This window comes from Danio aesculapii, chromosome 22, assembly GCF_903798145.1.
Source record: "Danio aesculapii chromosome 22, fDanAes4.1, whole genome shotgun sequence".
Classification (NCBI taxonomy): Eukaryota; Metazoa; Chordata; class Actinopteri; order Cypriniformes; family Danionidae; genus Danio; species Danio aesculapii.
Genome location: NC_079456.1, coordinates 5,728,923 through 5,743,202, shown reverse-complemented (window position 1 = coordinate 5,743,202; position 14,280 = coordinate 5,728,923). Strand labels below are relative to the sequence as shown.

The following is a 14,280-nucleotide window of genomic DNA, read 5'->3' as shown; positions in this document are numbered from 1 at the left end:
TTCTTGACAAGGAGACACCTCTCTCTTCGTTCTGGATCATTGGCTTTGCTTCAAGACTTTGACATCAACCAGCACAATTGATTATTGTACGAATTTAAATTCCAGCATACATTCCCAATCCTCTCAGCTACTTGGGATCTCATGCATGTGAGTTGTAGTCTAGTCTCTTCTGTGTAACTCCAAGATTTCCATGTATTTCTATCTCCAACCTTCTCCATCTGCTCCAGACACTACTGTGATCATACCTTCATTGCCACTCCTCTCTAGGAACTCCCAATCATCCTTCCATGCCTTGTGAGCCAACAGGGATCTCATGCACGTGAAAAAGCAGCTGTCTAGTCTCTACAGTGGAACTCCGAGATTTCCAGGTAGTTTTGATCTCTGAGCTTCTCATTAGCTTGTTGACTCTTTCTGGCAGCACGTACACAAACATGGTTAAAGCCAATCTTAGTTTGACGTCTATTGTATTCTTTGTTTTATTGTCTTGCAAGTAAAATTTGGCAGAGCTAAAGTTTTGTAGATTTCAAGGAGATCCACAAACTCAAAATGTTATAAATTTTTACATCAAAAAACACAGTTTAGAATAGTCTTTTTTCTGTTCTGTTTCGACCCAACTCATTTCATACCTCTACACATTTGAATATATTCATGCTTTTAGTTGTAATATACACCATATACACCTTTCGGGCCCTCATATATGTCAAACTATGTTCTAAGCTAAGTGCAAACTCAATGTTTCGAATTTTAAAAGACCTCGCAATGACGTGGCAATGCTTCCTGTTCGGTGAGTCTTTAAAATCTCTCCATGAGTGGTCATACAGGTGTGGATACATCCATACCAGCTCTGCTACTCGACTGTCCAGTTCATCATGTTGCTAACTTGATGTTATTCTTCTGTCTGACCTCCATGGATATGAGATATGATTCAATAACACGTGGCAGAGTTCCAGAACACACCTACTAAATATATATTCACCATGGACCAGTGGTTGCTCAGATGTATTAAGGACATACATGTCCACTCTCCCATTTTTTCCTGGGATTCTCCCAACACAGGCTCATTGTGAAAACGTAGCCCTGCGGACGTTTCTGGAGACAGCGAATTACGTAGGCGGAGGTACGTATGGCTGCATTTCATTTTTTTTAAACGAACGATACGGGGCGGTATGACGCCATTCCTTTTCGCGCTTACCAGCTGACCGCTTACCTCCGTATGGACGGCATTCTGGCTGCAACCAATTTGTCCTGTTAGCGCGCCACATCCGTCGGCAGATTTGACATGCAGAGAGGAGTTGACCATGAAGACGGGGGATCAAGTGCGGTGAAGAGCAGTTCCAGAAAGCAGGTAAGACAAAAACAGAATCCAAAATATTTAAAAAAACGGTGAATAGCAGGATGAGAACGTGGTAAAATCTGAGAACGTGGTAAAAAAAAAAAAAAATAAAAATAAAAAATCAGACGAGGGCTTTTTTTTTTTGGATTGCTTTTGAAACGTGTTGGTTGGGTTTAGGGAAGCGGGTGGGCGGGTCAATGGATAAAATTAGTTGGGTTTAGGGAAGGGGGAGGGCGGGTCAGCCAATCGTACGCTCAGTCAGTCAGAAAGTCTGTCAAAAAGTGAGTCGACAGCGGCCTCTGGTGGGTTTACGCGAGAACAGCAGACGCGAATGGCACTCGCGAGGGAAATTTGAGATCTCAAAAAGTGTACACGGCGACCTCTGGCAGATTCGCGAAATCAAAAACTGCTGAAAAATGTGCCGCCGGGACGTATTTCACGGTCTCCAGAAACGTCCATGGAGTTACGTTTTTAGAATGAGCCTGGATTGGATTCTCCCATATTTTACCATTCTATCCCGCTATAATCCTGTTAAAATGTTTTTCCATATTTCTCTCGTATTTTTAATCTGTCAATGAAAGTGGCAATAAACATCATCAAAGAGCCGATCCTCCCTATTTCTACAGGATCGCCGAACCACCAGGGGGCGCCTCTTGCTGTTAAATGTAAAATTTATTTAGCCTTAAAAAACACATTGAAATAATTATTAAAATGGCGGGATTCCCTTACTTTCCGTTAGAAATACGTTACAATCCTCAAATCAGTCAGTTCATGTAGCGGTGCGTGACTGACGTGCTTCATGTTGATGAATAGACACTGTTTCCCAAATGGATTCTGTACATGCGATTTGAAGATGAGCAAAAGTAGGCAATCTGGGGTCTGGGTACGTGTTTAGGTTTAAACAGTGTTTAGGTGCGTGTTTAGGTTTAAACTAGACCTGCAGCTTCTCCACAATGGATGATCTGGTGAGAAAAACGCCTAAACAAACTGAAAATAAACTTTGTTTTGGCCGGGTTTTGTTCGAAATGACATCATCATTTCAGTTCTTCAATTCCAACTGAAGTATATTAGGGACAAAGCAAAGCCTTCCAACTAATTCTGAAGACAAGAGGTCACAAGATGCATTTAAACACATTATACCAGGTTTATAATTACCAAACTTTTAGACCATTACTTTACCCTTCCAGCATTAGCTTTACTAACACTGACCCAAAACAAATACATTAAGTGAGCTGCTTTAAAGTATCTTAAGACTTCATTGAGGTCAGAGGAAATCTTCAGAGCCTTTGGCCTCATTTGAGGTGTTGGTGATCAACTTCTATTAGCCCATCAAGGATTTAGACTTCTCCCAATGATCGAGTCCAAGGCACCAAATAAGATGCCAATGCTACAAATTTTTTGTAAGATTTCAGAACCTCAGATCATCAGCTCAATCAATTCTTTAACAAAATACTCTATTATATTAGATGTAACAATCTATAGTATAGTATAGAAATCTATATTGTGTACTGTATTGTATAGAAATAAGCAATGGTATGTTAGCGTCGTAGTTTACTACAGTCACATTTCTGGAAGCAGTGCGATTATTTACTTGGATTCATGTAAACGAGAGCCAGTTAATCTTGTTTTGAGGTCATACTGTATCTCTTAATAAGCACTGATCACTCGTGAGTTTGCCTGGGTTAACTCTTTAATGAGTTGTTAAATGAGTCTGCGCTCATGTTGTTTACTTTAATTGCTTGGCTAATTATTCCTCACATAATAGTATTGGGTATTTACTGTAGGACCTGCTGAGAGGCAAGCGATTCTCACAATAATCCAACGCACAATTTACGTACGCTTCGTACATCTTAATATTTAATCCTGCTTTTTTCAATATTATTTTTATTAGTTTTATCACAAAACATACCAAGAAACAAACCAAAAAAATTGAGGAATCTTTCAATACTATTGTTATGTAGTTTGTTCATACTTCTAAAAAAATTTTATCGGAACTTTCATATTTTCGTATATTAGCCAACAACAGCTTTTCAATGAAAGGTCTTTTCCTTCAATAGTACAGGCATCAGTGAAAACTTTCAGTTCATCCTTTTGTCTCTAGAACAATTGAATTCTGTAAGAGCAAGGAGAAACAGCTTCATTAGTGTCGCCCTCCTCCTGTGGGGTGAATTCAAGCTCCATTTAGAGCAATTACTTGAGCAGAAACCGTCTGTCAATCATTCTTAAGGGGGAAGAGTCCCAATTAATGAGCTCCTGTAATCCCTTGCTATTATTTCCCTTCTGAAGAGACACACACATACACACACACCAGCAGTCTGTCCAGCGGAATCCACTGGAGAACTTCTTCTGGGCGACCGTATATGTTTTCATGTTTAAAGTGAGAGCGGTGGAGGTCGGTCGGGAGCGTACAGTAGCAGACGGAGGCGTGCTCATCACCCGCATGTGACCCATTGCTTAGGGAGAAACAGGTGGATGCAGGTCAGATTGGAGACGGAGAGCAAACGGAGCATCTCCTGCCAGAGGTACGTCCCATACTACGCTCGCTCTATCCTGGGGAAATTCTGCGTTACTTTTTTGACACCATTCTTATTTAAATCTGAATTATGCATTTCATTTAATTTGAGACAAAATTTGTTAATAATAAACAAACATACCTTTTATGTTAATATTCGTATTCGTTATATTCCTAGATAACTTGTTTTTGGTGAATGACGAATGTTGTATTGTGAATTTTTATAGGTTGTGATATTTACTTGTGACATTTTCTATAATTAATTCTTTATATCTTTATAGCGCTATTCTGAGCAGTCAAATCGATTTATAGATTTGCGGGGAAGTAAATTGAACTTGGATACCCAAAACATTGCTAGCTAGAACTAGTATTTAAAAAAAACGGAATTGTTTAGTGCACATGTTGATTTGGTCTCTCTTGTCGATGTGTCCAACAAGGTAAAACAAGCGAATTTTGGATTCCTCCATCAGATCAAGTTGGTTTTATCAATCGGAAGGCCTTATCCCAGCAATCGAATGCATTTGTCACTGGATACCATGAACATGGTGGATGACAGCTGTCTTTCGCCCAGTAATTTCCATGATATGGTCAAAGCTGGGGGCGCAGTGGTGGGCACCCGTGTCCACAGCATAGATGTGATCCTAGGCTTCAACAAGGACCAGGATTCGTTGCTCAACCCTGGAGCCAATGTTGTAGCACACAAAGTTGGAGCGGAGAGTCTTGGAGAACCAGGAAAGCAGGACCAACGGGTACAACCCTACGGACATCTGCCACCCCTTAGGGATGGATCGGAGCAACCTACATTTCACGGTAAGTCCTTCATAGAAGTCTTGTTGAGGTGTAAGTTGTGTTTACTGCATAGAGTTATTGCTTAGCTAGCCTTTTGGGATGGACACACACAGTTGCTAAAAAACCCAGAGACTGGACAAAAATTTAAGGTAGGGTCCCCAGACGTCCCTGTTTTCCAAGATTTGTGGTAACCTTGTCTCCAATTGGAGCTGTTTTGATTAAAAAAAAGAGCAAATATACAAAATGTGTATTGTCCCTATTTTTGAACTCCACTATTATACAGTAATAACAGTAAAATTACGGGAATGACTTCACCTGGAAATTTAAAATGTGAAGTTATTGGTAATGTAACTTTTCATAACAGAAAGAATTGCAAGAACAAATTTTAAAGAATATTTGGTCACACTTTATTTTGATGGTCTGTTTGTTAAATTTAAGTTACATTGCATCTACACACCAGCTAATTCTCATTAGAACATAAGTAGACTTTTAGGTTGGGGTTATGGTTAGTGTTAGTTGACATGTACTTGCAAAGTTTCTTATTGTCAGTTAAATATCTGTTGAAGGAGCAGTATCAGCAGATATGAAGCAGACAGTCTACTAATACTCAAATGGACCATCAAAATAAAGTGTTACCGAATATCTAAAAAGGGCATATTCACTTGTGATCTCTTGACAGCAATTTATCAGTAATTTTCTGAGAAACTCTGGATGTGTGAAAGGGTTATGTAACTATATTAATCATGTGAGATTTCAATAGTATTTTGATTAATGAAGTAAAAAATGTCCCAGGTTTGCATCTCAACTTGTATTTTAAGGTAATATCGGCATCTTGCCAGGGAATTAGCATCAACTTAAGAGACCTAAACCTAAAGTCTGACGCATCTTTACGTAACTGGCAAAACCAATGGCACAGTTACCTAGATGAATTCTGCCACCACGTCATTCGCAGTTTCCATTAACGCTGTGGAAAAAATGAACAATCTGGGTACACCCTAGAGGACAATCATTTAGCTTGGCTGCGGCACTTTGATGCTGGAGAAGTCAATGCGTCACCAACACTTGATTGGAGGAAACAAGGTAGAAGATGGTTTGACACCCATTATGTTTAGAGGTCTAATAATTTGGTCTTGTACGACTCTTATAGGAAGTGGTAAGAAATCTCAGGTGACAGCACGGGATGTCCAGTTGTTATGGATGTAATGACATTGGCAATTTCAGGTGTTGTATTTGGCAGTGATAATATTCCAAGCAGAGTTTAAATGGAGCAATCATATTTTCAGTTCTTTACAAGACCCTTAAAACCTGAACATCATGTGGTAAGGGGGCTCATCCCTGGTTCTCATCCCCTTGTGGAATTCCCATAATCTTCTCTTATCTTAAACAAGATTGCACCATTGTGCATGCCAACATAATCACTTTTCCATTCTGCGCCATTTTTTTCCATTGGGCTCATAATCCAGCATGCTTCTCAGTCCTGAGATGAGAGAATCTCCTGCATGACCCAGAGTTGACTTGTCTGTTATCGTGATTCAGAAGAGACAAGATCCTTTTGAATGGCGTGAGCCTTTAAGATCGATTGTCCTCATTTGACACGAGTTGCCAGCACGTCTGAGCATTTTTATTGGGCTGTCTTGAATCTGACAGGCGGTGTGCTGATCCTTGAACTATTGTTGACCCCCAACCATTGTCTGAGTTCAGCCTATTGCCTGTTAATGATGCTTGCTCTGTTAACCCAGAACGCTTGTTCCTGCTTGGTAATTAAGTCCTTTTAATGTCACCAAAGTTAGGGGTGTTTTCATGCTTTGTGTCTTGTAATCACTATACTGCCCCACAATGGCAAAGTGCAGTATCTATGACAAAAAAAATCTATTAAAATTTTGTACATGTGCTTATATTTTATAGTTACACTTAATAATCTTGGTTCTATGTTATGGGACAAAATTGAGCCAGGAGACTTTGTCGCAAAGCCCGTTTTAGTTAGCCCTTTGATGCCTTTGTAGGGCAGTTTAGCTAAGCAAAATGTTATTATTACCTGTGTTATTTAAACATTATTCAGGAAGCCAGAAAGGCTATGTACATTACCCTACGTTTCCCAAAGTGAACTTACCATGTGCTGATTGCAAGGACAGTCCCCCTGGGAAGCTTAACCCTGTGGTCAAGTGTCCTGCTCAAGGACACAATAATGATAAATGGTCTCTTCTCTGTCCTTTTCATTGGTTTATCTTACCTGCTACAGAACTTGCAGCATTTGCATTACTACCCATGCAAGATTATTTACATTTTATGTTGGTTTGAAACAAACCCTTGACAACGATGACATGAAATTTAGACAGAAGTTTGCAAAGATTAAACATCTTTAGTCATTCATGTATCAAAATTCCCTACCCCAAGCTTGTTTGTTTATTGTATATTTTGGTAAATTAGTTTCTTCCTGTGGCTGTTTAACACATTTGAACATCTTTCCACCAATTTTCAGACCTAACAAAAATGTCACTCTTGGGGTGTATTCATGACTTTAAACTGGTAGCTTGAAAACTGTCGAACACATTAAACACTTTGGAATCAATTTACTAAACTTACACCAATTTTCAGACCAAACCGAGTCAGTCTAGTGGCATATTTATAACTTTATAACAGTAGAATAAGGAAGCTAGTACTATGCAACACTAATGCTAACAACTTCCACTATTTGATTTGCATGTAAGCAACAACACCGCAGCTATGGTTAATGTTCACTTGTTTAGTCGGCACATGTTCTGAGCTTGATTAGAGCTGGACAGCATCAACTTGTCAACCACATCTTGTGTGTCAGAAGGTTCAGTAAACAAATCCAACCCTCATGAGCAGCTTTTTACTGGAATTAATTGAATTAGCTTTGCAACTGCCAGAGTGGCTTTGCTGTTCACCAAGGTAAAGCTTTTCCTAGAAATACCGACCTTATGTTGGGGACATGGGGGTAGAATCAAATGAAGCCCTTAGGTAGATTAGGGTCTGGTCTACGGGGAAACCATCAGGGGAATTAACAGACTACATCTGTTTCTGCTTGGATTATGGGATGGGAAACCCTCAGTGAAAGCCAGGGCTAACGTTGGTGACAATAAAACTGCTCTAGTCCAAGGCTGTGTATTACAAGAGATTTTGGCCGGGAGTATTATGGGATTAGAATCTCAGTTTTGGAAATACCATATCAGTAATGAATTTACATGCAGTCATCATCTGTAAATAACCAAGATCACATCAGTCATCTTGTCACTACTTAGTTTTATTGAAATATGAAGAAATTGGTTGTGTGTTAATGAACAGTGATCTATCCTGGTTATTGGAGGGTTGCTTGTTTAACCTCAAAATAACTTTGTGCCCCCAGTTCAGGCTCTTAAAGAAATAGTTCACCCAAAAATGATAATTCTGTCATCATTTGATCAATTTAAGTTTCTTCTATTGAACAATTTTTTTTTTATTTTGAACAATTTAAGAAACTTGAAGCCATTGACTTCCATATTTTTTTCTTGCTATGGATGTCAGATGTGTTCAGCATGAAATAGAAACTGCCTTTAAGCCCCAAAAGAGACTATCCCTTTAACCCAGGTTGTTCTAGTCAAATTGCAGTCTTGCGATATGTTCAAAGCCCAATTCCAAACATCATGTGAAAAGTCATGTGTTGTGTCCCTTGTGGCTTTAGATGCTGACATGTTCTCCAACAAGTGTGATGGGGACCTGGGGGACCTGCGGAAAGCCATCGAGAGTGACAGCAAGTCTCCAGATTCAGCTGATGGGGAGCAGCCCAAAAAAAAGCACCGCCGCAACCGCACCACCTTCACCACATACCAGCTCCATGAGCTTGAGCGAGCCTTTGAGAAGTCACACTACCCTGACGTTTACAGCCGAGAAGAGCTAGCCATGAAGGTCAATCTGCCTGAAGTTCGAGTGCAGGTGTGTTTGAAACCCATTGATGAAGCCACATTTAAAGTATAATGTGTTTTAGAAACTAATGTTCTGGCGTGTTGCTAAAATCAGCCCACATTAGATGACAACCTTAAAGGATTAGTTCACTTCCAGAACTTACTTTATTAAAACTCCAATTTTTGAACGATCATCCCCTTTCTTTGTCCAGTCAAAAAGAGATTATGTTTTTTGAGAAAAAACAAATCTCCACATAGTGGACTTCTTTGTGGCTCAATGGTTTGAACATCCAAATTGCAGTTTCGTTGCAGCTTCTACATGATCCCAAACAAAGAATAACTATATGATATACTATTTAACCAGAAAAATTTCATGCCAGAGCTAGGTCAAATATCTTGCTAGGTCAAAGGTCTTGTTCTTTGGGAAGAACAAGCATTTACAGCTACACTAACCTGCATTTATGCTGATCTCAGATTGGCACAAGATTGCTATTACACACAGGTGTAATACTCAGTTCCTGGAGGGCCACAACAGTTTAGCTTTAACCTTAATTAAACACACCATATCAAACTAATTGAGTCCTTCAAGCTTGTTTGAAACCTACGGGTAAGTGTGTTAAATCAGCGTTAGAACTAAACTGCATGAGTTTGACACCCCTGCCATAACAGATCGATGATCTAAGGTGTATGTGTTTGTCCAGGTTTGGTTCCAGAATCGCAGAGCCAAATGGAGGCGTCAGGAAAAAATAGACGCGAGCACCATGAAGCTCCATGACTCCCCCATGCTCTCCTTCAACCGCCCGACCATGCATCCCAATGTGGGGCCCATGAACAACTCACTACCCCTCGACCCTTGGCTGCCCTCGCCTCTATCCAGTGCCACTCCAGTGCACAGCATCCCAGGGTTTATGGGTCCTACACAAGGACTGCAAACGGGCTATCCCGGTCACAGTTTCCTCAGCCCACCCCAACCCATGGCACAAAGCATGCAGCCCATGGCGCCTCCTCCATACCAATGCCCTCCTCCCTTCACCGATAAATACCCTCTGGAGGATGTAGATCAACGCAGTTCAAGCATTGCCGCACTGAGGATGAAAGCCAAGGAACATATCCAGTCTATGGACAAAACCTGGCAACCCATGTGCTAAGACATCTCTCTTTTGACTGTAGGCCTTTGTGTTGTCAAATCAAGAACTTTGTTTCTTGCATTGGACGGTTCACTTGTTCTCTGGGTCAGAAAGTTTTGGGGCAGCGAAAAATGAGTTGTGCCATTATATTTATTCTTTCTGCAACTGCAAGCAAGCTTCAGATGAAAACTATTGAATCTGCAGGAAGAAACATTTACAAGCAATTCCATTCCATACATGTATTCATACGACACACATATGTCTTTTACTGTGCAAACAAGTTTAACAGTTTCTGTGGTAAGTTTGGAATATCTCAACTGCCTCCCTGGAGAGAATTTTTTGAAACCGCTCTAGAACTACACAGTGTTTCGTTTTAGTTTCCATGGCGACACTTCAAACTTCAATTACGAAGAAAATTCCACATAATAAATTCTGTATTCCAAATCTTATAGATAGGACTTTACTTCCAGGGGCGCAACAATTGCAATCCCACATGTGGGACCATACTACTAAAAGGGTTAAACAATTTCAGAGTGGTTTCTGGAACCGGAGTGACTGAATTGTGAATATGAGGGTGTGTATGGCATCACATGACCTCTGTCTACAAATTCACACTTCTTCCTGAAGGCCTGGTCCTGATGTTTTGGGTTGACATACAATATAAATATGGTCATTGGTTGAAAAAAGGACCTCTAGGCAACTGATTACATGAGCAATCCCTCGGCATGGACATGGGACAGAAACGATTAGTTTGGTGGAGAAGTTTGTACGCCTCAGTGTGCATTAGAGGCAAATATTTTTTGGCAGATCCATCTTCTGTACGTGCAAAGGAGCAGAAGGGGAAACTATAAGCCCCCACCCCACAAGGACTTTCCCTTTGTTTAGACCAGTTGATGCAAATCTGAACTTTTTGTTTCAACTTCTTATAGGGATTGATGGTCAGAGACTGTCACTCTAAGACACCAATCAAAATGGATGATAGATTATATTGCGCATCATCGCTGTGTTTTAGTGGCCTTTTGTGATCACTAAGAGAATATTTTACAATCAAAACAGGCCATTTCATTGTCCTGTCCCACAAACACACAAGTGGGATTTGCTGCTTATTTTTTGAAAGGAAACTCACTCAGTTCATGTTGCCAGAGTTTTTTAGCAAAAATAAAAAATACACATAGCTGTGTTTGACTAATAATGGTTTGGACCTTTAGATATGATTTGAGCGGGTATTAAACTTTTGGGGTGGTTGACTTGTTGAACAAACTTTGCTTACTAATGATGTTTTTAGTGGTGTAAGGATGTTGAGATTGAGAGTTGATAGATGTTATGACTTTCGTACAGTTGATTAAACTGTATATTTCAGTTATTTTTCATTTAATGTCATTTTACACAGTTCTGATATTGGGCCCTTTGGGCCATACATTAATTTACAAACTACATCTACGATGTTTAGGTAATTTGCACAGTTTGAACAACTGAAAAGCCAAAGTTAGACAGCAATGACAATCACGGGCAATTAATATGCGTGTATGATGTTATTTTTGTCCAAAAAAAAAAGAATGTGATTTTTATGTTTGTAATGTGTCCTAGATCTTTTCACAGTTGACTTTAAATCAGAATGTCTACAAAATGTTCTTAAAAATAAACAAATCTAGTTTCTCAGAGCTTGGCTGTGGACTCCTCCGTTCCTGAAAAGGCTGTTCAGAGGTCTGTGTGCGGCTGAACTATAGCAGAGATTGTCTATTTGATCGGCCCTTCTGTCTCTGTTTCTCTGACTGGTGGCGCAGAGCCAGCCCGTTAGGAAGATGAGGTTCCAGTCAATCAGACCAGCCCAGGAGGGGGTTCTGGCCCTGGGGGCCGCTGTTCCCTAATTGCCTCCTGACGCTGCTGTTCAGGCACATGTTCAGAGGGCCTGGTGCTCTGTTGTATTCATGATGTGTGAGCAATGCTCTCGGACAGATGGGACACTGCAGGGGCCATCTGGGGCCCCCAAAAAAACATGTGCTGGGAAAAGAGCAAAGGGTGTGAACATGGTTCTTTCCTGTTGCACAGTTTCACATGATCTTCACAACATTCTCATGTTGGACCTGATTTTACGTTCATATTTCATATGTCAATTCAGGGGGAGAAACGCAGCACCCTGGTGCTAAAACAAAGTGCTAAAGCATTCCAAACACTTTTGCTAATGGATAGCAACAACTTGGATAAAACAAAGAATAACCTAAAACTGTCTAGCACAACCCAACACACAAGTATACACTCTTTAAAAAGAGGTTCCAAAAATGGGGTTCTTGCAGTGAAGGACCATTTTTGGTTCTCCAAAGAACCTTTTGATGAAAGGTCCTGAAAGAGACATTTGTGAAGAACATGTTTTAATAAATTTAAAGAACAGTTTTTCCACTGTAAAGATCCTTTCGAAGGTTTTTCCTGAAACAATGTCAATAAAGAATGCAAATTAACATATTGACAACCACCAATGACCTAATATCCCATATTACTTCTGCCACCACGTCAACATCCTTCTAGCAACGGAATAGTAATGAGCTACATTAAGGGGTACATTTATATGACACCCTTTTAGGAACCTGAAAACAGGTATTAAAGTGCAAGTTTTTGAAAGTAGTACCAATAATTAATACTTATTAGCCTCATGCATGATGTGTCAGTATGCAATTTATTGACAACCAAAAAAATAGGCAAATGTGGCATTTCTTTGCCAAGCGATGTCACCACCAACTGGCCTGACATGCATAATACAGTGCTTAGGCCATTTTTGTAAATCCTTGTGAATTGGGATGACCTTTAAAAAAAACATTTAAAATTTTTTTTTACTCCAGCTTCGAAAAGTAGCCTGTAGCATCATGCTTTTTAAAATTTATTTATTTTTTGAATGTTTTAGCAACACAAAACATTCTGAACACTTGTACAACAAAGCCAGGATGTAGTCCTGAGAGTTCCACATAAGTAGGCTATTTTAATGTATCATTAATGCTAAAATCAACAATATACTATGGGGCAGTTAAATGCATGATTCTGATTGGCTGAAGAACATTCTAATATGTGCAATTATTTACAGATAAACGCACAGCTAAAGTAGTTCCGGCAGGTTTTGAGCACATTAGAGTTCCATATCACTAAGCTGAATGATTTCAGTTATTTCACAGCTACAACAGTCAAAAATCACATCAAAACTCAACAGAAGGCTTTGAATGAGATGTGTGAGAAACTAGTGTTCCACACGGGAGAAGTTTGAGGATAAAAACCTGACAAATGGCTCAAATACAACAACACAAAAGTGGCTTTAGCTGTTTAAACAAACTATCCATAATAAAAAATTGAGGTAAGTATTGTGGCTGAACTTTACGGTGATGGATGTAGGAAGTATTAGCGGTTGCGCGGATGGGAACGGAGGGTGGGAAGGCTGCTCATCAAGCTTAATGATGGAGAAAATCCCCCAATTAGAGCTCTTTCCCGCAGGCCAGGATGAGTTCAGTGTGAGGATTAGAGCCCAGGCCGAGAGCGAGCAGCCACTGACCGCTGCACATCTTGGCACACGGGCGGCTGGGCCGAGGGTAGGCATGCGTTCAGCTGGACTGGCACAAAGGAATCATGGGAAAGCAGCAGTTCATCCACTGCAAAAAGCTTTGTTCGCCAGGCTAAGGGAAATCTGCTGTTTTTCCACTCTCATGCTTTGAATGTGGGTCAGTCTGTTTGTGTTTAACGTCCATTTTATGATCTCACATTCGGTTCACGTGTTTTAGTGACCTATTATCCTCTTTAGTAATATTTATTTAACCTATTTAATCTGATTTATAAAAATTGTGACAGTGTCTTTTCTCTTATATCTGGATTTAAAAGCAAGAAATTCAACTTTAACTTTTAAAAATGATGCACATCTTAAGCCTTTTTATATGCAATGTTCCAAAATGCGCATTAAAAACATACTGATGAAAACATAGCACTGAGCAAATGCAACTTTTCCTTTAGATAATCTGCTATAAATAACTTTTATCGGGAACTGGCTGGAAAAATATTGCTCGCATTTTATTTAGTCACACATCTGGTAGCAAGATACATAAACCAAAGGTTAATCCGTGACCTCGAGTTACTAAGACGATTTGCGCTCTTCTCATTTTCCAAGTCACTGCGCTGCTGCTGCATATGATGTTTACCATCTAATCTACTGTCGGACTGATGTTGAATAAATAAAAATATGGATATTAAAAGATGAACATGCATATACTGAGATTAGAAATGGACAATACTGTGGTCACAATATCAGTGTTGTTTATTAATGTAGGACATTTTTATTGTGCAATTTTGGATCGTTATTAAACTGTATAATTACTGTAAACATTAATTTAATAACATTAATAAAATCTTAATTTTTGTAAAGCAAAATATATTTCTTCTTGGTATTCTGATGGTTTTCCATTTAATCTCCCTGATGTAAAATCTGACCTGGATATGATTTCACAATTTACATTTAAAGCTATTTTTATTTTTTCCTAAAGCTACATTTATAATACTAGCAAACAGAAAGAGATTAAAAACAGACAATATCAGCGTTTTGTATTAATGTAGAACATTTTTATGCTAAGGATAACCAGCATTATAAAA

At 39.5% G+C, this 14,280-nt stretch overlaps 1 protein-coding gene across 1 annotated transcript; it reads left to right on the top strand.

The window, feature by feature from the left end:
* The first annotated feature begins 4,360 nt into the window (after positions 1-4,360).
* Positions 4,361-9,684, top strand: rx1 (retinal homeobox gene 1). Its single transcript, XM_056448210.1, has 3 exons — positions 4,361-4,655; positions 8,317-8,567; positions 9,238-9,684. The coding sequence occupies exons 1-3, from the start codon at positions 4,361-4,363 to the stop codon at positions 9,682-9,684; spliced, it is 993 nt and encodes a 330-aa protein (XP_056304185.1).
* The last annotated feature ends 4,596 nt before the right edge of the window (positions 9,685-14,280 follow it).